The 23058-nt window shown below is 40.3% G+C and overlaps 1 protein-coding gene across 1 annotated transcript in view; it reads right to left on the bottom strand.

The window, feature by feature from the left end:
- The window catches only part of LOC309479461 (uncharacterized protein), a 227363-nt gene that overhangs the window by 191421 nt on the left and 12884 nt on the right, over nucleotides 1-23058 (bottom strand). Inside the window, exons 3-4 of the mRNA XM_082143628.1 lie at nucleotides 22613-22720; nucleotides 22400-22533 (exon numbers count right to left, since the gene is read on the bottom strand). Of these exons, the coding sequence (XP_081999754.1) occupies nucleotides 22400-22533; nucleotides 22613-22720 (242 nt within the window). The remainder of the gene's footprint in view (nucleotides 1-22399; nucleotides 22534-22612; nucleotides 22721-23058) is intronic.

The following is a 23058-nucleotide window of genomic DNA, read 5'->3' as shown; positions in this document are numbered from 1 at the left end:
TAACATTAGTTAATGTATCTAATAACTAACATGAACTTACCATGAGCAATACTTTTGTTACTGTATTTATTAATATTTGTTTATCTTAGTTTATAAAAATACAGCTGTTCATTGTTTGGTAATGTTACTTCACAGTGCATTAACTATGTTAACAAATACTGTACAACTTTTGATTTCAATAATGTAGGCTATAGCCTAAATGTTGAAATTAACAATGTTGTGGAAGTGCAGTTTACTAATAGTAAATGTTAACTAATGTAGTTAAATAGTTTAATAAATAGAACATTATTGTAAAGTGTTACAGATTTTTTAATACACCAATTCAGACGTCTCGTGAGTTCAGTGTTGGACAGGTCAGTTGTTTAAACCATTCATTAAATTGAATCGGTTCAAAGGAATCATTAGTTCGCGAATCGGACGTGTAGTCTACGGCACGCGCTGTCTTTATCTCAGCAGTTTAGGATATCGCACAAGATTTGCCAACACAGAAAACATTTCATCACTGGATAGTTTTTTGTTGTTGTTGTTGTTGTTGTGCGACTTCGTGTCAATTGATTTTGATTAATTAGGGACCGTTCGGTATTTATGGAAGGGGCCACCGGAGGAAAATAGGGGAGGGTCATGTCTTTTTATTTTTTGTTGAGGGGAGGGTCATCCAACTTTTTAGGGGAGGGTCACCCAACTTTTATATTCATGAAAACAGCAACATTTCAAAGTGGCTTGTTTGGTGCTATTTTTTTTTCATTTAGCTCCATGTTGATCTCGCGTTATCAGCCCCCCTTCAATATCAGATGGGTCTGACCCAACAAAAATCCAGTTTGGCGCTGTTTGACAGTGCGCGCGCACTTCAGTTCACGCTTAGAAAAAGTGCATCATGTCAGAACAGAATGCCAAAGAAATGTTTACCCGGCAAAGCTTTAAACAGGGATGCAAACAGCGAGCTTTTCGGCGCCTCGCGCTTTCTTCATGTCAGTTTGGGTGACTTGGGTCAGAGAGGGTCTGATTATAATTTCACAAAGTCATCTGAAGCCATTCCATAGCTTAATGTGAGGTACAGAAGTCTATTTACATCATTAAATTAAAGTTTACGGAAACTCGTTTTCCCTCTGCGCTGTCAATCATTCTCCATTCAGTATTCAAACAGCGCGCGCGCCTCGTCCGGTTACAGCAGGATGCACGGTAAAACTCTCTCCAATTTGGATTTGCATAAAATAACTTTATTTTGTGTATTTGTATTTTACGTTTGTTGCTGTTGTTAACCGACTCGCGTGTGCCTGTTAGATCACACATATCACAGGGACTATAAATCGGCATCAAACTCACAATAACTAATTTAAAACTGTGAAGAAACAAATGATCAATAAACTGTTGGACAGATATAACGTACTCTAGGATTTCCGCGCTCGACATTCTTCGCTTTGTGCAGTGAACTTTTAAATGCGCACTTGTGCTGCTGTGCAGCGCTGCACACTGTGACTCCATGTTGCTTTGAGCACATCATTCTGCACCCGCGATGCACATATACGCGCTTTGTGCGCTCTGTTTTGAAGCGTTTCATATTATCATGGTTTTGTGCACTGAAAGATTTTTAAAGGCACATATTTTTTATACCTAGCCTGCACAATAATTTAATTGTAGCCTATATTAATACACTCACCTAAAGGATTATTAGGAACACCTGTTCAATTTCTCATTAATGCAATGATCTAATCAACCAATCACATGGCAGTTGATTCAATGCATTTAGGGGTGTGGTCCTGGTCAAGACAATCTCCTGAACTCCAAACTGAATGTCAGAATGGGAAAGAAAGGTGATTTAAGCAATTTTGAGCGTGGCATGGTTGTTGGTGCCAGACGGGCCGGTCTGAGTATTTCACAATCTGCTCAGTTACTGGGATTTTCACGCACAACCATTTCTAGGGTTTACAGAGAATGGTGTGAAAAGGGAAAAACATCCAGTATGCGGCAGTCCTGTGGGCGAAAATGCCTTGTTGATGCTAGAGGTCAGAGGAGAATGGGCCGACTGATTCAAGCTGATAGAAGAGCAACTTTGACTGAAATAACCACTCGTTACAACCGAGGTATGCAGCAAAGCATTTGTGAAGCCACAACACGCACAACCTTGAGGCGGAAGGGCTACAACAGCAGAAGACCCCACCGGGTACCACTCATCTCCACTACAAATAGGAAAAAGAGGCCACAATTTGCACGAGCTCACCAAAATTGGACAGTTGAAGACTGGAAAAATGTTGCCTGGTCTGATGAGTCTCGATTTCTGTTGAGACATTCAGATGGTAGAGTCAGAATTTGGCGTAAACAGAATGAGAACATGGATCCATCATGCCTTGTTACCACTGTGCAGGCTGGTGGTGGTGGTGTAATGGTGTGGGGGATGTTTTCTTGGCACACTTTAGGCCCCTTAGTGCCAATTGGGCATCGTTTAAATGCCACGGCCTACCTGAGCATTGTTTCTGACCATTGTCCATCCCTTTATGACCACCATGTACCCATCCTCTGATGGCTACTTCCAGCAGGATAATGCACCATGTCACAAAGCTCGAATCATTTCAAATTGGTTTCTTGAACATGACAATGAGTTCACTGTACTAAAATGGCCCCCACAGTCACCAGATCTCAACTCAATAGAGCATCTTTGGGATGTGGTGGAACGGGAGCTTCGTGCCCTGGATGTGCATCCCACAAATCTCCATCAACTGCAAGATGCTATCCTATCAATATGGGCCAACATTTCTAAAGAATACTTTCAGCACCTTGTTGAATCAATGCCACGTAGAATTAAGGCAGTTCTGAAGGCGAAAGGGGGTCAAACACAGTATTAGTATGGTGTTCCTAATAATCCTTTAGGTGAGTGTATATAGCCTACACTTCTGAATTCTTGACATTCATACTGTATATAAATATAAAATTGTGAAATGTATGATTGCCTGATTGAATTTTATAAGAGTAGCCTACTAATAGTAATTTGTTTTTATTAACATGTTTAGATTTTATCAAATTACTGTGCAGATTTTTTCAAGAATTACTCTTTGATGCTGATTTGATGCTGATTTATATACTCACTAAGTTTAATAAAAAATACATAATACATTTATGTAATATTTAAAGGTGTTAACGGTAATCTTACACTGCAAAATGACAACTTGCAAAGGATTAAATTCATCACAATTATGTAAGTATCTGGATATTTGCCGCGGGGCGAGGGCTTCGATAACCTGTTTAAAGCAATTTAAGTTAACATAATAAAATACGTAGACATACACCATAAAAACTAGTTAAACTAGTAAATTCGTTAAAATTGGGCGATTCCAGTGTTATGGACGTGACATTTGCAGTCAAAACTTGAAATATAAATTCTCAGAAAATGCATTTAATACCAATATTTTGAAACGTCTGAAAGGAGTCAAGACATTAGAAAAATATCAGTCTACACATGCGTTTTATATTTAATATGAGGGAAATACACATGTGACGTGACACAAACAATCTTTAACTTTTAAATGGCAAAATATTTTTTAGTAATTCTAGGCTATAAATTACACTGTGCAAACCAAAAGATATATACCCACCGGATGAATAAAGATCGGCCTCCACAGAACATAAAATATTATTTTTATTTAATTTTTCGTGTTCGCATTTATGTGTGTAAAAAAAAAAAAAAAAAATGTTACGGGCTCAGTTCTCCATTACGGACATGACTGCTCTGAAAGCGACTTTCACAGAGACCTCAAACAGAAAGCACAAAGCCTTTCTTTAAAGTGAATTTCGTTTTTTTATTAATTGAATCTTAATTTTAATCAATGTTTCATCTGGATTTAATAAATAAGAAGTAAATATAGTAGAAAATAGATAATCATGACACGGAGGCGCGGGCGAGTGAACTGGACTCTTGTCTCATAAATGAACCGAAACTCAGCGTAAGGTAGGCTACTTGCCTCACAGACCTGAGAAATATATAGAAAGCTTGAAATGTCTACTTTTAAACAGAACAATTCAAAACGAAGGAAAACAGACTGCTTTCTGCTTATGAAATGTGCATTTCTCTCTGGCGCGTTCTGAGAAGATCGCGACGCATCGTCAACTTCATCTTTGCAGTCGACACAGAAAACACTTGTTTATTAATAAACAATTAAAATGTCTCCATATTTGACATATTAAAATCATTACTTTTGCCGGTTCTTTGTGACAGCTTTAGATGCTTGTTGGCAGCGCCACCCACTCACATGTTGAACGAGTCACACCGCATCAGCACCGAAAACATGATTGTTTTCAAATCTAAAATAAAAAATCGTGATACGAACCGAATCGTTGGTTTGGTCTATCGTTACAGCCCTAGTAAGATGAGAAAGCAAGAGTTTATGGTTTAAAAAAAAACAATGGCTATATGAACATCTTTGCCAAGCGCAAACAAGAAGTAGGATAATCAATAAATTATCGGGGAGGGTCATGCCTTTTTTCACAATCATTTTGGAGGGTCATAGAAAAATGTATTGCTGGCGAAGGGAGGGTCATGTATTTTTTGACAACAGATCTCAAAACTCCTCCGGTGGCCCCTTAAATAAAAAACGAACAGTCCCTTATGCGCGAGGGAGAGAGAGCAAGACAGCGCTCGTGTTGTTTGAAGACGGTGAAGGTGAGCGCGCGCACGGCCGGGGCTCTCTCGCTCTCTCTCTCTGCTCGTTCTTATATGCGTCCGGTTAAACTGACAGGACTTAAAAACACATGCAAATGATAAACTTTCACTCTATGATGGTTAAGCTGTGCAATTAATCCGCGAATCACATGCGTCAAGGGCCGGGGAGCAGCTGGCCCGTACGGTTAATGAATCAATCACGGATCAACTACGACAGCCTACATCGCACATCCTGCGATGTGACTATCGTGGATTCGTACATCGCGATATCGATGCTTAAACGACACATCGTGCAGCCCTACCATTATATGACCCCTTTAAATGTATCTTTCATGTCAAATTCTTACATTTGATAAATGAATTCAATATGCACTATAGAGCTGTTACCAATTAAACAAAATACTGTATACTGCAAAATTACAACTGCAATAAATAATGCTATGAGATTAATATTTTTTTTTAAAATAATATACAAATAAGAACTTACTGAGTGAGTCAAATCATTCCTTCAAAACGCTGAATCGTTTAGTAAGAGGACAGCGCTACTGCTTGGAGATACGCAATAGTTCTGCTCTGATCTTCGGTAAAACAGAACAAAAATATTCAATATTGTGTCTAAAATGCAAGTAATTTAATAATAACTACTTACTTGTTAATTGAATTAAAATCCCTTGTCCCATTATGTTAACTATATCATTTGTTATAAATAAAAAAAACTCAACATTTAGAATTTTTACCTCAGGACATTTCTTCTGTGAGTTTCTTTATGCGTGTCGTTACGCTCATTTGTTTTGATTTCTCCACTAAAGTCTCTCTCGCTCTCTGTCTCTCTCGCTCTCTCTCTCTCTCTCTCTCTCTCTGTCTCTCTCTCTCTCTCTGTCTCTCTCTCTCTCTCTCTGTCTCTCTCTCTCTCTCTGTCTCTCTCTCTCTCTCTCTCTGTCTCTCTCTCTCTCTCTGTCTCTCTCTCTCTCTCTGTCTCTCTCTCTGTCTCTCTCTCTCTCTCTCTGTCTCTCTGTCTCTCTCTCTCTCTCTGTCTCTCTCTCTGTCTCTCTCTCTCTCTCTCTCTCGTCTCTCTCTCTGTCTCTCTCTCTCTCTCTCTGTCTCTCTCTCTCTCTCTGTCTCTCTCTCTCTCTCTCTGTCTCTCTCTCTCTCTCTGTCTCTCTCTCTCTCTGTCTCTCTCTCTCTCTCTCTCTCTCTGTCTCTCTCTCTCTCTCTCTCTCTCTCTGTCTCTCTCTCTGTCTCTCTCGCTCTCATTTCATTTATTAGTTCATTTCATTTATTAGTTCACCCCACACATAATATCAGGACAAATGGCACAAATCAGATAGCACATATATTCATGTGTGAGACAGGTCTCCCAAAGAAGCTATCCAAGCTTATAATAGGGAGCCTGAGGACATATTGACATAATACATTAAAAACAAATACTTAAACTGAACAAACAGAAAAAAAAAAAAAAAAAATTTAACACCAATCACACAACAGTGATATCATACCAAAATGCACAATACAACATAAAACACAAAAAAGTAAATCAGGACAATGCTTTTAGAATCTACTATGATCTGGGTAGGCTACTGAATACGGTATAGATACAAGCGTAACAATTCCTTTTTTAATAATTTCTTAAAGATGAATACAGAGTTCAACACCTTCAGCTTGCCATCTAGCTCATTCCAAATCTTTGGACCTCTACTTGTAATGCTCAAACTTGCACGTTTGAGTCTTCTATTTTTACCAGTGATCAGGTATTTATTCCTAGTGGCATGAGCGTGAAGCGGACTACTAATTGGAATGAGCTGAGATAGCCTGCTATTTGTCACATTAACCACTTGGTGCATAATGCACGCATTGTGGTATATATTCAACTCAGTAAGCCGGAGGAGACCAAAACAGTGAAAGAGGGGTCTTGTGGGAGTGTTGTACAGAGACCACGACATGGCTCGTATTATCTTCTTTTGTAGACTTATTAATTTATTTAAGTGACTCGGATAAGTATTACACCAAATTACATTGCAGTAGGTAATGTGAGGTTCAAACAGAGTTTTGTACAGGGTGAGAAGAGCAGGTAATGTAAGATAGTGCCGTATTCTAAAGAACAGACCAACATATTTTGAGAGCTTCTGCGTCAAGTGATCAATGTGGCATTTAAAATTTAGACATTTATCAATGTAAACCCCCAAAAACTTTGTGGAGGTAACTGGTAGTATCTCCTCATCATTTACTTTGAGGCAAAACTGTTTTGTGGCTGATGCCCTTATATTTGATTGGAACACTATATAATTTGTTTTTTTAATATTAAGAGATAATTTATTGCACTTGAACCAGACAGCAATTTTTTGTAGTTTGAATTGAAAAACTTTATTAATCCCAGTAGGGAAACTAATTTGCTACCAACCATACAGCCATCAGACACGATACACAACTAACAGACAAGTACATAATTCTGGATTAATAGACGACTACTAGCCTAAGCGCTGATTACGAGACACAATTTGAGAGATTCATTTTCACAATCAACAAATACTAAAAACAACACTTTAAGAGACAAGAATAATACTCAACAATCAGCAATGTTGGTTAAAAAGTCTGACCGCTGCTGGAACAAAAGACCTTCTCATGCGCTCACTAGAGCACCGTGGCATTATCAGTCGCTCACTAAAAGAGCTTCTGAGACCTTTAAACAAATTGTGCAGTGGATGGCCTTCAAAAAGCAGGACCATTTTTAATTTGGAACTAATCCTCTTCTCAACAGTAATCTCTAAAACATCTGGATTAAGACCAATAACTGAACCTGCTCTCTTGATTAGCTTATTTATCCTATTTTTGTCCTCAGCAGATATACTGCCCCCCCAGACAAGTACAGCATAGAAAAGAACACTGGCTAAAATCCCTTGATAAAAGACATTTAAGAACTTTGTGCTTATGTTGAATGATCTGAGTTTTCTCAAAAAGAAAAGTCTCGACTGAGCCTTCTTCATTAAAACATTAGTATTCTCTTTCCAGTTTAGTTTGTCATCCACATAGACACCTAAATATTTATATGACTTCACAATTTCAATCACCTGACCATTAATTGTAACCGGAAGGACCTTCTCTTTTTTCTTTCTAAAATCAATCACAAGTTCCTTAGTTTTCCCTACGTTCAATTTCAAAAAATTTGTCTCACACCAGTTGTAAAAAGACTGCACCTCCCTTCTATAGGCAAGATCATCATCCTGATTAAGTAGACCCACTAAAGCAGTGTCATCAGAGAATTTTTGTACCCAGCAAGATGATTGACTATGCCTATAGTCAGCAGTATAAAGTGAAAACAAAAATGGGGATAAAACTGTACCCTGAGGTGCTCCTGTGTTAGTTAGAATAGTATCAGAATATTTGTTACCGATCCTAACAAACTGTGGTCGTGCTAACAGGTAATCTAAAATCCAAGAAATGGTTGTGTTATGTAATTTAAAATCAATTAGTTTACTAGCTAAAATGTGTGGCTGTATAGTATTAAAAGCACTCGAAAAGTCAAAAAACATGATCCTAACGGAACTGGCAGTAATTTCAAGATGACTGTAAATATTTTGTAACATATATAGTAGTGCATCATCTACCCCCACACCCTTCCTATAAGCAAATTGCAAAGGATCCTGAAATGCAGACACCTGCCTTGTCAGATGATCTAGTACAACCCTCTCAAAACACTTCATAATATGCGAAGTCATAGCTATAGGTCTCAAATTAGAAAGATTGTTAGCCACCCTAGCTTTTTTGGGCATAGGGACAAGACATGATGTTTTCCACATAACCGGGATTTTAGCGGAAGACAGAGACAAAGAAAATAATGACTAAAGGACAGAGCACAGCTGGTCAGCACACACTTTTAGGGTACGAGGATGAACACCATCAGGGCCTGCAGCCTTATTTGGTTTAGTACGCCTTAGCTGCTGGCGAACCTCTTCAGCGTTAAGAATAATAGCAGGACTACAGTCCTCAGAGCTGCTTTGCCTAAGGTTTGAAATAACATTATCATGAAGTGATGAAAAATCTAGTTCATCAAACCTTGCAAAAAAAGTATTGGCATCATTTGCCTGTAGACCCAAATTACATAAACTGGGTCTACTGGTCCCATATCCAGTAATAGACTTCATACCATTCCATAGCCCTCTTGTGTTACAGGACATGTTTCCTTCAACCTTTTCCTTATACTTAATTTTGCTCTGTCTAATAATGACTTTTAACTCTCTTTGAGCATTTTTAATTCTTTCTTTGTCACCACTATAAAAAGCAGATTTCTTTTTATTTATAGCTGCCTTAACTTCTCTGGTCACCCACGGTTTGTTATTGGGAAATATCTTGATCAGTTTACAAGGGATTATAGACTCAACACAATAATTAATATAACAAGTCACTTTTTCAGAAATACTATCCGGATCACAGTCTCCATCAAAAAACACAGTCCAGTCTGTGCATTCAAAGCACCCTCTTAGTGTTTCACAGGCATCCTCTGACCAGATGTGCACAGTCTTTGACGTTATCGGCTGTTTCCGTATCACCGGGGTGTATTTAGACGTCATAATTATCAGGTTATGGTCCGATTTACCCAGCGGTGGAAGCGATTTAACAGCATAGCCATCCTTAACGTTCGTATAGAACAAGTCAATAGTTTTGTCCCCCCTCGTAGGACATGTCACCATTTGTTTAAAAGACGGCAAAATAGTGGAAAGAGAGCAGTGATTAAAGTCCCCGTTTATGATAACCAGCGCGTCGGGAGAGGGGCGCTGTAATTCATGCGCAATTTTCGAAATAGTCTCAGTGGCAGATTTCCCATTACCCGAAGGGGGAATATACACTACCATAACAATGACATGGGAAAACTCCCTGGGTAAGTAGTAAGGTCGACAGCTTACTGCAATAAGCTCAATATTCGAGTCACAAACTCTCTTTTTTACCGTAACATGTTGAGGATGACACCACCGGTCATTCACGTACAAGCAGACACCTCCACCTTGCTTTTTACCAGTGTTTGCCTGATCTCTGTCCATCCTATGAAGTGCGAAACCTTCCATCTCCACATGAGAATCTGGTATCCTGTCGGACAGCCACGTCTCGGAAAAACAGAATAAACTGGTCTGCCGGAACATACGGTCAAACTTCATACAAGCTGTCAACTCATCCGCCTTGTTGACAAGGGAGCGGACGTTCCCCATAATAACCGAAGGTAGAACAGGTTTGTATCCCCGGCAGCGATTTCCTACCCGGACACCTCCTCTGCTGCCCCTCTTCCTTCCTTTAGCCCTAGGCTTAATATCTGTCAGATCAGCATCTTGATCCAGTGATCCTGGTACAGAATCACGCAGTTGAAGAAGCTCATGCCGGCTGTACGTTATGAGAGGCGGGCCAGGCTCTCTCATCACCTGGAATGTTGATGTTGTTTGTGCGGCTTTCCAAACAATCAGTGTCCACAGCCACAGAAGGCAAACAACAGTACGATTGTTGAATACAAACATAATTATGTCGTCAGGGATCGATCACGCTAATAATCCAGAATTAAAAACTTCCGAGGAATAACAAAAACACATAAAAAACACAGATGTTCTGACACAATGGTAGCAGAGTCGCCAGCAAGGGGGCGGCGCCTCCGGGAGATTAAAGATTAAAGATTGAAGTTCTTCACTTAAAAGAATTTGTAAGTCACCTGAATTTTTATGTGAGAAGAACAAATTGGTGTCGTCTGCAAACATCACCTTTTGGAATACTTGAGAGGAATTCACAAAGTCATTTATATATATGTTGAATAGTAATGGACCTAATATTGAGCCTTGGGGAACCCCATATTTAATTTCTTTATTTTGAGATATATGGTTATTAATCATCACATATTGTTTACGACCATATAGGTAACTTTTAAACCAGTCAAGTGCTACTCCTCTAACGCCATAGTGATGTAATTTCTCTAAAAGAATATTAAAATCAATAGTGTCAAATGCCTTGGATAGGTCAAGGAAAACACCAACTCCACAATCACCCTGATCTAGAGAATCATTGATTTTTTCGATAAGGTCTAAAACAGCCATAAAGGTAGAGTTCTCTTTCCTGAAACCATACTGTGATCCTACTATAATATGAAGCTTATCCAAATAATGACTTAACCTAGTGTGTACCACTCTCTCTAATACCTTAGACAGAGATGGTAAAATAGAAATTGGACGATAGTTGCCCATATTATTTTTGTCACCTGATTTATAAATTGGCATAATTCTGGCAATTTTAGTCATACTTGGCACTACACCATACAAAAGTGATAGGTTAATGCAGTGTGTAAGTGGCTGTGCTATTATATCTGCAACAGCTATCATAATTTTACTACATATTCCATCAACCCCTCCTGTACGAGAGCTCTTTAAATTTGTAATAATTTTATGAATTTCAGTTTTATCAGTAGGTTTCATAAAAAAAGATTGTTTATAATTTCCATTGAGATAGTGTCTAAAAGAGGATCCGTTAGGAGGTCTGATTTTTTTTGCGAGATCTTCACCCAAGGAGACAAAGTAATCATTGAAACTATCAGCTAATGAAAGTGAATTGTCATTCGAACATTCGGGTAGCACAGCTGACTTCTGGCCCCTGTTTAGAACTTTATTCAACACAGCCCAGGTCCTTTTGGAGTCACCTTGGGCTGCATTTATATGTTCGGTATAATACATTTGTTTACTCTTCCTCATAATATGAGTGAGTTTATTTCTAAACTTAAAATATTTACTTTTATTTTCATCATTGGGATTTTTCCTGTAAACCTTATAAAGTTTATTTTTATGTTTGATAGAATTGAGAATCCCTTTAGTAAGCCAAGGGTGATGATCATCATTTCTGCATATGACAGTCTTCACTGGAATAGTATTATGAATGGACTCCGTTAATTCGTGAATTAGACTGTCATAGGCAGTCTCTGGATCACGGGTTTCATACACACTAGTCCAAACCTTGCTCTCCAAATTATTACGGAGCTGTTGTAATGTTCTATCATTCAGGACACTGATCTTTATCTTACAACGTTTAGGTGGAGGTTTGGATGCCAGGTTTAAAGATAGCACAATTGGGTAGTGATCAGATATATCAGTCACAACCACACCTGACTCCAACCTCAAGTTTTGTATGTTTGTGATAATATTATCAATGATAGACTTGGATGAGTGAGTTACTCTAGTATATCTATTAATAGTCGGTATAAAGGAGGAGGAGTGAAGAGTGTTCATGAAATCATTTTTAATAGATCCATCCCTAGAGATATCAATATTAAAATCCCCGAGGATTATACAGTTTCGATTTTTCCTGTTGATATCAAAAAGAGTTTCCTCAAATTTACTAGTAAAAGTAATAGGATTCAGATCAGGGGGGCGATACACAATGCCAACGATAAGATTACTAGTTGCATTGATACTTATATCCACAAACAATGAATCTATTTGTTCATCATCCAAGGCCAAATTGTCACAGACATTGGCCTGGAATCTTGATTTAACATAAAGACACACACCTCCACCCATTCTACCTAATCTGTTCTTGTAGTAAAGTTTATAGCCCTTAAGGTTTAGAGAATCACAGTATGACCTATCATTTAACCAGGTTTCACTACAAGCAATTACATCAAAGCTACAACCTGATGCAGACAGCATTGACACTAATTGATCGTAATGTTTGGTTAGGCTTCTGATATTGATATGGACCACCGAAAAGTTATTATTCATACTTAAGTGTTTAAGATTTTCTAAGTCATACTGCTTGCAAGTGGTATATGCACCTATGTCACTACAGAGCCGAACCTCCTCATCTAGATCATCCGAATCATCCAAACCCATCAAAAAACAGTAGACCTAATCCTACATCCAGCATCCATGATAAGGCATATACACATAAAGCATTTATTCCTAAATACAACAAATAATCAAAAAAAATACAAATACACTTGCCTAGGTGTACTCTCTTTTGCACCTTGCTCCATTTACACCCACACCCACACACACCCTCACATCCACACCCACTCACAACCACAAGTTGATTTATGTAGGGCACAAACTGACACATTTGTACCATTGGATGGTGATCTCAACACCCACATTTATAAGTATAATTCATTAATCAATCATGAGTATGCATAAGTAATTTTTGTTCAAATAAGAAGCCAAAAAAAAAATAAAGACAGTAGAAAATAAAAAGTAAAATAAAAGTAAAAGGTATGCCTTATTGACAGTTCTCAAAGCCGTTTAACACAAGGACTAAGCCTTTTCAAATAACCACACAGGTCACCAGCCAGCCAGTTTAAGGCAATGTCTTAACTCTTAACGTATTGCATTGCTTCTGGAACCGAAGAAAAGTACATCCTACCTCCCTCCTTGAGTTTGATAAAAAGTCTGGCAGGGAATAGAAGCGTTGGTCTAAGTCCGCGTTTATACAACTCCGACATCACCTCTCTATATTCCTTCCGTTGCGCCACAATTTCAGGTGGATAATCCTCGTAGACTGAGATGGAATGGGATTGGAACTTCAACTGACCTCTTTTGGCCCGAGCTTCACGGATGATTTTCTCCTTTACAAGGTACTTGTGAAGCCGAATGATGACCGGCCGCGGTCTCTGACCTGGTTGTGTCTCTGTCTCTCTCTCTCTGTCTCTCTCTGTCTCTCTCTCTCTCTCTCTCTCTGTCTCTCTCTCTCTCTCTCTGTCTCTCTCTCTCTCTGTCTCTCTCTCTCTCTCTCTCTGTCTCTCTCTCTCTCTCTCTGTCTCTCTCTGTCTCTCTCTCTCTCTGTCTCTCTCTGTCTCTCTCTGTAGAAAACACTATCCATTATCAATCGCTGTTTATGTAATAAAATCAGAATCACTCGATGTGTGTTTCGATGCTTCACTGGCTATTTGACAGACATAACCGTCAGACTGGAATAAATTTTTGCGGTAATGTGACCAAAAATATTGAATACCCACCGGATCTGAATTTAAGACATTTAAAAACTTAAGGCCTTTCATTAGGAAAACTTTATTTAAGACTTTTTAAAGGCCCACTGAAGTGCCTTAGATCACGCAGCTTTGTTTGATGCGTTGACGTGATTTCCACTGAAACAGGAAGTTAAGGCGGGACATATTGAATGGCTCCTCCCCCTTTTCAAATAGCCAATAGCGTTTAGCTTACCTCACAGACTGCGAGTCGTACTTGACAGCGAATCCGAGCGCTGATGATACGCTGGATTCAATAGTAGAGGTGTGAATAAATTGTAATTAAGTTCTGAATGCTTATATCTCCTAAATGCGAATTTTGTAATTTTTTTGGAACACACCAGCTTATTCATAACCTTAAGGCTAACATATTTATAAAAGCTGAAAAAAAATACGTACATTTTGATTTCGGGGGCCATTAAGGACCCGTGGCCACCCTGTAACAGTTGCTAAAATGTATATTTTCTCTCCTTAGAAGGAAAATGAAAGCTCTTCTTACCTAGACCGTGCTCGTCACCAAAGTTCTTGACGGCCAGCCCGGTCCAGGTCTGCTCAGACACACACTTTATTATAACCTGATTTGCCTCAATGCTGTCTGGAGGAGCTGGTTTCCACAACCTCTCGACCTCTTCTGGCTTCGGGGAGTTGGTCTTCCACCCCTCCTGCGCAATCAGCCTCACCACCTTTCCAGCTGAAGCCTTGCTGTGTGTGAAGTGTGCTGAAGAAAGAGTTACATAACTTTACTCATGCGAGTCACGGTGAATTAATGGGTTAGTTCACCCAAAAATGATAATAACCTCATGATTTATTCACCATCTAGTCATCCTAGGTGTATATGACATTCTGCTTTCAGACGAATACAATCTGAGTTATATTAAACAATATCCTGGCTCTTCCAAGCTTTATAATAGCAGTGAATGGGAGCCCAAAATTTTGTTGTCTTTTGTTGTTTGAGTAGTGTTATTAGCTGCTGTCACTATGCACAGTTGCCCAATATAGTTACACATGCATGCAGCACATAAAAGCAAGTCATCTTGCACTTGAATGGTTTCACAAAGGAATCGATAAGAGGAATCGAAATTTAAATTTTATAACAAGTATCCGATTCCTGACCAAGTATTCGATTCCAGAATTGGAATCGATTTTTCGATTCCCAACCATAGTCACAGTCATATCACAGGATCTCCTCACACAGGCGAACAGAACAATTTGGCACCCTCATCCCGACTTGTGGGCCCTTCATGTATGGCCCCTCAACCGGTATCCGGGAACCTCCCGGAAAAGGTCCTAAACACTATCCGAGGCTAGAGAGCCGTCAACCGGACGGCTCTACGCTCTTAAATGGTCAGCGTTCTCCGGCTGGTGTGCAGCTCGGGACCTTGACCCTTATTAATGTGATGTACCATCAGTACTTTCCTTTCTGCAAGAGCTGATGGACACGGGCCGGACCCCCTCCACGCTCAAAGTATACGTGGCGGCCATAGCAGCCTTCCATGCTTTTGTGGCCGGCCAGTCCTTGGGAAGGAACCGACCTGGTCATGCGCTTCCTTAAATACCCCTTTTCCACCAACAAGAACCGGGTGCTGGTTCAGAGCTAGAGCTATTGCCAGTTCGGAGTTGGTTCGACTGACGAGCTTACTAAGAACCGGTTTGCGTTTCCACCGGCCAGAGAGCCACAACAGAGCTATATCTTACGTCACTGCATACGTATCATGTTGCCCAGCAACGCTAGTGCGGCAGCGCCAAACACAAACACACCAGACTTGTTCGAGATGTATCGGCTTCTCGCAGAACGATCAGCACATGAAATCAAAGCACTGCGAAAGCGATCAAAAAGCACAAGGAGTCGTATGATCTCCAAACACTCCCGCAGCTCTGATCGGTCCACGCTGCTCCGATGCATCTCGGACAAGGCATCAACAATAATAGACGTTGCGTTACTATGGATGCTCATGGGTTTGCGAAAATAAATCGGCATCCAACGCGTTCGTGCAGCTCGCCGTAACTTACATAGACGGATATTATAATCGAGCTGCTATTAGCTCGACTAGCTGCTATTTAAAAATGGCGGTCACAAGTTTCTCTTCAGCCTTGTTGGCCACGGTAACCCCGCCCCCAGCCTCTGACGCAAGCGGTTCTTTCTTGGCTCCGTTCTAGACCCTGCAATGATTTGGTGCTACTTAAGAACCAGTTTTACTGGTTCGGAGCTGGTGCTTTGGCGGTGGAAAAACAAAGAACCGATTTGAAACTAGGCTCTGGCTCCGAACCAGCACCAGCTCTGCCTTGGTGGAAAAGGGGTAAAAGGGACCAGGAGGCTTAACGCGCCTCGACCCCCCTCTATACCTGCCTGGGACCTATCCACGGTTCTCAGGGCCCTTAAGGGACCCCCTTTCGAGCCGCTTCAGTTGGATGAATTAAAGCCTCTCTCACTTAAGACTGCACTCCTGCTAGCACTAGCATCGGTCAAGCGAGTGGGCGACTTGCAAGCGCTCTCTATGAACGCTTCTGGTCTCAAATTCGGGCCTAACGACTCCAAGGTCGTCCTCAGGCCAAGACATGGTTATGTACCTAAGGTGCTCTCAGCCCCGTTCAGAGCCCAGGTCATTTCGCTATCGGTGCTTCCCTCACTGGAAGACGATATAGAATTGAGTCTACTCTGCCCTGTTAGGGCTCTCAGATTTTATCTGGAGTGTTCTGCCTCATTCAGACAGTCAGAACAGCTCTTTGTATGCTTCGGCGGCCGGACCAAAGGGCTTCCAGTCACGAAACAGAGATTATCAAGATGGATAGTGGATGCTACCTCTTTAGCCTACGCCTCAAAGGGTATGCAATGTCCCAATAGGCGTCAGGGCTCATTCCACAAGGGGTATGGCCTCTTCATGGGCTTGGACCAACTGAAGACATTTGTGCAGCGGCCGGCTGGTCTTCGCCGTCCACTTTTGTAAGATATTATAACTTGGAAGTGCCAGCACTGCAGGCACGAGTGCTTTCCATCTGAGAGGCCTCGGCCCCTGAAGGGTCCAAACTAGGCTTGTTGCGATAGTCGGTGTTACCGGTGATACACAGTGTTTAACCCACCTACCGGTCATAGCACTTGACCACCGGCACCGTCCCCATCGTGTTGAAGTTTTAGCCTATAGCAATAAAGCACTTAATTCAGTTAGTGACTACGTGCCTTCGTAATTTAGCGTAAGCGGAACGAGCGCCGCAGTAAAGCAGCAGGTGTCCGATTTCATTTATCATTTGAGGAGAGTGAGGCGAGCTAACTGGCAAAGGATGGCGGAAGATCTGGTTTCAAAGCGAAATGCAAAACCTCCTTTAATGCTGAGACAGATCCTCTGGTGTGGTGGAAAAAAATCAAAATAGGCTCCCCGTTTTGGCAAAAGTAGCCAAAAATATCTTTGTGTTTGTGCAACAAGCTGCGCATCCGAGAGAGTGTTCAGCACGATGGGAAACATAATCACCCCAACAAGATCTCTTTTGAAACCAGAAATGGTAAATATGTTGGCTTTTCTGGCCAGGAATATGTAAGAATGTATGCCACAAGCAGTGTGATCACGTTTTGTTCCCTGTTGCAATTTAAAATGAAGGTTTTTCGTTTATTGTTTCTCATTTAGCCTATTTATAATTTTTTTGTACGGTGTATGCAGTTAATAGGCCTACCTCTTTTTTTTAACAGCTTAACGCGAGTTAAATTTTTATATTAGTTTTTTTTTTTCACTTAAGTGTCAGTGATTATTCGGGTAAGCTACCTTATTTAACGAAGTTTTTGATGTTCGTTCGTTTCATATTCGATGGTTGTGCGGTGTTTTGTTTTTTTTGTGTGTTTTTTTGCTGAAAAAGGCAGGCACTTTATTTAACGAATAGTGATTTTTTAAATATAATTTCTTGTTTGATACTTGACGATGTGTGCAGTGGTTCGTTTTGTTAATAAATGCACTTTAAAGGTGTTTCATAAGTGCTTTTGTTTAGTTTATGCATGGTGTGTTAAGTTATTATTCATTTTGCAATAAAGATGTGTGTAATACAAGCGAGTTTCTTATTGTTTTGTGTATTTTTATTAAGAATAAAATAAATTAACCCATGATTAATTCAAACAAATGCTACTGAATTGCCGCTAATTAAAGTGAAAGTAAATTGAGACGTGTGCACGTCCGCATTTTCGGCCACCCGAAATCCCCGACACGCAACCCCGGTGACACTGGGATTACCGGTTTTTTTACACGTCGATTAACCGGTGGAAAAAATCCGTCACCGCAACATCCCTAGTCCAAACCACTAGATATCCCTTTGCCGGCTCCGACTCTCTCTGGTCCCCGTTGGACTCTGACTTAGATATTTTCCTTACACATACGCATGGCTTTGCTTCAGAAAGCCTTTAATAACCCCCGTAGTCGTATGGATTACTTCTATAATGGATGGATGCGCTTTTTTGGGCTTAAAATTTTAGGCTCCCATTCATTATAAATGATATTTAATGATTTTTATAATGATGCCATTATAAATCTTGGATTAGCCAGGATATTTTTTTATATAACTCTGATTGTGTTCGTCTGAAAGAAGATAGTCATATACCTAGGATGACTTGAGGGTGAGTAAATCATGGGGTAATTTTCATTTTTTGGGGTGAACTATCCCTTTAATGGCCTAGTTTGTGTCGTGTCAATGCTGTATTGGTGTATTTTGAGACTCACACAGCAGATATTGCTCTCTCTGTTTGTACTGGGAGGCTCGCCACTTATCATAAAGCACACGGTCTTCTGGAAAACCCGAGTCGACCCACTGCTTTTTCAAGGGTGGCTGACCCTCCAGAGAAACGGGAAATCTGGCTTTGAGGCAGAGAAATCTTTTCGTGAAGCGTGTTCCTCTATGCTGGATCCAGCAGAACTCAGTTCAGCCAATGAGGTGTCGTCGTCCGAGGAAGCACTGTATAAGTGATGAATAAATATAAGAAAAAACACTTGTATAAAAAGGACCAGTTGTATAAACATAGCCATTATGTTAAGACATTATCTTAAGTTCTAGTGTGACCACTAGCAGTTAGTCAGGGGCAGTCCGTTTTAATTTTCTGTATCAAATTAGGCTAATCTACGTTTTGATGTAACCAAAAAAAAAAAAAAAAAACCTATGAACAGTCTTAATGGGATAGTTCACCCCAAAATAAAAATTAGCCCATGATTTACTCACCATGAAGTCATCCTAGGAGTATATGACTTTCTTCTTTCAGACGAATACAATCTGAGTTATACTAAAAATGTCCTGGCTCTTCCCAGCCTTATAATGGCAGTGAATGGCTGTTTATGTTTTGAAGCACATAAAAAAAAGCATTTATCCATCATAAACGAACTCCACACGACTCTGCGGGGGTTAATAAAGGCCTTCTGAAGTGAAGCGATGTGTTAGTGTAAGAAAAATATCCATATTTAAAACTTTATCGACTAAAATAACTAGTTTCTGACAGACAGCTGTACGCATCGATTTACGGTAGAAGAGTGACCTCTGACCCGACGCATGATGAAATGACGAACGCTGAAGCGCAGAGGAGAGAGCAAAACACCAGTCACGAATTAGACATCTAAAACGACATTATTAGTTTTTTAAATGTGGGAGGAGCTTGAGTTTGTTGCCCAGCCCTGTTTGTTTGAACCGCGCGAGGCGTCAAAGCTTACGCTACTCCTACATCATACGTCATACATCGTCAAGTGTTACTCTTGTGGCGTAAGTCGACTTGCGTACGGCCGTCTGCCGGAAACTAGTTATTTTAGTCGATAAAGTTTTAAATATTGATATTTTTCTTACACTGACACATGGCTTCACTTCAGAAGGTCTTTATTAACCCCCGTAGAGCCGTGTGGGACACTATTATAATAATAATAATAATAATAATTCATTACATTTATATAGCGCTTTTCTCGGCACTCAAAGCGCTTTACATAGAAGGGGGGAATCTCCTCAACCACCACCAATGTGCAGCATCCACTTGGATGATGCGACGGCAGCCATATTGCGCCAGAACGCTCACCACACACCAGCTTACTGGTGGAGAGGAGACAGTGATGAAGCCAATCGGTATATGGGGATGATTAGGAGGCCATGATGGACAGAGGCCACTGGGCAAATTTGGCCAGGATGCCGGGGTTACACCCCTACTCTTTCGAAAGACATCCTGGGATTTTTAATGACCACAGAGAGTCAGGACCTCGGTTTAATGTCTCATCCGAAGGACGGTGCTCTTTGACAGTATAGTGTCCCCGTCACTATACTGGGGCATTAGGACCCACACAGACCACAGGGTGAGCACCCCCTGCTGGCCTCACTAACACCTCTTCCAGCAGCAACCTGGTTTTTCTCAGGAGGTCTCCCATCCAGGTACTAACCAGGCTCAGCCCTGCTTAGCTTCAGTGGGCAACCAGTCTTGGGCTACAGGGTGACATGGCTGCTGACAGCCATCTATCCATTATGATGGATAGATGCTTTTTTTTATGGACTTCAAAACAGAAACAGCCATTCACTGCCATTATAAAGCTTGAAAAAGCCGGGACATGTTTTAATGTAACTCTGATTGAATTCGTCTGAAAGAAGAATGTTATATACATCTAGGATGACATGAGGATGAGTAACTCATGGGGTAAATTTTATCTATGGGTGAACTATCCCTTTAAAGAAAAAAAAAAAGTATGTCTAACTTGTAAGACTAGTCTTATCGTCTTATGCAACCGGCCCCAGGTGATGTGTTGAGTGGAGACTGACCCGGACAAGGAGTCGAGGAGCTCAGCGGCGTCCACGGTGTCCTGAGGCGTTGGATTTCCAGTGTTATTGGACAGGTACAGGTTTACGGCCCTCTGTTTGTGCACCGGGAGGCTTTGTGGAGCCGATCTAAAACTCTTCACACAGGCCAGTTTATACCTGGAAGAAAACATTACATCAAATGTTAACTGTGATATGACTGTGACTAGGGTTGGGAATCGAAAATCGATTGGAATTGAATGGAATCGAATACTTGGTCAGGAATCGGATACTTGTTATAAAATGTAAATTTCGATTCCTCTTATCGATTCCTTTGAGAGCATTTCAATATGACTTTAAAACATTAAAGTGATCTGATCTGACATGTACGCAGACTGGTGCATAGATATATACACTAGATGTCGCCTTGGCTACGGTTTCGTTCCAATGAACTGCAGTCGCCAAGGCGACTTCTATTGTATATATCTATACCCGCCCGCGCTCTCAGATCACTTGGACATGGCTGTGTACAAGAGGTAACAACGATATAAATACTGTTCGTTTTCTCACACAAACCGCTCGTTTCGTGTCTTAGGCCATCAATGTGTACTTACGATGGGGAATTGTTTAATTTGGACGACGGGGAATTGTTTTAATTTGGACTCTGTGCATGCTCTTTGAGATAATGACCATAGACCTGCATTATATGACTGACAGACAAGAACGGTTTGACCTAAAAATATCAAAATTGAAACTACTGCGGAAAAAAAAGACACCTACATCTTGGATGCCCTTGAGGTAAGCTAAAACATACCAAAAATTAATTTCAAAGTCAACTATCCCTTTAAAGGTGCAGTCTGTAAGAATGACAGCTAGTGGTGGAAATAAGTACTGCAGTCCAAATTCAAAATATAGGAGATCGTTGTTTCTCTACTGTAGATTAGGCAACTCTTAAAGTGACAGCAATCTATAATAACACTAATCAAACAACAAAAGACAGAGAAAATTCGCTCATTCTTGACTGGATAACTTTTGTAACTATATTTCTAATGTATATTTTATTTATAAAGTGCAGTGCTATTTTACTTTTGATTACAGTTTTTGTACCTGAATACCTGAAAATCTTAAAACACCGTTTCAATCGTATCTTTGTTCAGTTGTATCTATTTGTTGCGATTGCTAGTATTTTATTAGTTCTTTTTTAATTACTGTGTGTGTTTACTAGTCTTTAATAATGCTTGAAATTTATATTAGTTAGGCAAGTTTTTGCTATGGTATTTTTAGCCTGTTGATTTTTGATCAAGATATTCAACTAAATGTTTTGCAGTAAGACTAAATGTGAATGATATCCCTTTTTTTTTTTTTTTTTTTTTTACCTTACTGGATTCAAAATTAGGAATCGATAAGCAGAATTGACCGTTCGCAAAGACCCGCCCCCTATAGTTACTGTTGCTATGTCCGACAAACCATGCCGCTCTCACGCCCCACCATGTTCTCACACAGTGAAAAATACATCGCGCATGATTGCAGAGCAGAGAGGACACTGACAACACACTGACAAACAGGACAGACCAGGTTACTTTTGATATGAAACAAAGTCTCAACTTTCAAATTTGGTCATTTTGTAAAGAAATTTAAACAATAAATACCGTTTTGTGGATCTTTAATGTGTCGTGACAGATCGCTGTGGCGCCTCAGTTAAAGCTTCTCGTGAACCGATCATCTCTTCTTTCTAGTTAATTTATAGCTTCAAATAAACATGAATGAACATAAGAAGGAATGTTGTTTTAACCGCGGAAAGACGTCAGTATACTCCGTTTTTCAGGTTCAAATCCTCCAACATTAATCTAGTAACTCTCCTGACTGATTTGTCGGACATAAATGGCGGATTATGATTGGTCAGATCGCCTGTCAATCAAACTCCCTGCAAAGGATCAATTGGAATCGGAATAGTTGAAATTCAAACGATACCCAACTCTAACCGTGACTGACAGGATATAGTAAAGTGTCTCCATTTACACATGGATCTGTGTAGGTACAGTACGTACATTTCATGGAGGTGGAACACGTCATGTGACACATTGGAAACAGCCTCGCCGGACGACGACACGAAAAAACCCTGGCAGAATGTTTCGAGCCTGATGTTCCCAGGCCTGATCTGCTTGTAGTACAGCTGAAAACACTGCGGAGAAACACCACAGTTACTGAATGTAAAACACAGGCGCTGTGCAATCTGCTGTTTGTATCACGCTCAAACTTACAGCTTCCTCCTCTTGTGTCAAGGCTATTTGTATGCTTGCAGTTTTCTCCTTCCTTACGCCGATCACCACCCTGCCACCGTGAGCGATCCGCTCCACCCAGTCCTCATCCTGGGAAACATCGAAAAGGTTTAGTTTAATATTGCATACGTGTCCAGCATATCCTGAGTTAACAAACTCATTAAATTGATAATTTTGTCTGTGCAAATGCCAACTGTATACATTTTGGCACAGGTGTGTATTTTTTTTGAAATTTTACTATCCCCCCCCATCCCCCATCCCCCATCCCATCCCATTTCCTTTAATAAATCTATTTGACACTAGGTACACAAAATAGTTCCTCAGGACCTTTTGGACAATTTAAACCTATTAAAACTGCAATTTTTAATCTTTCATTCTGTTAGCAAGGCTTCAAACGTAAAAATTTTCCCAGATGGTGCCATTTCTCA

The sequence above is a fragment of the Leuciscus leuciscus genome, assembly GCF_965113295.1.
Source record: "Leuciscus leuciscus genome assembly, chromosome: 17".
In the NCBI taxonomy this organism is placed as follows: Eukaryota; Metazoa; Chordata; class Actinopteri; order Cypriniformes; family Leuciscidae; genus Leuciscus; species Leuciscus leuciscus.
Note: the sequence above shows the minus strand (reverse complement) of the source record. Positions and strands in the feature narration are given on the sequence as shown.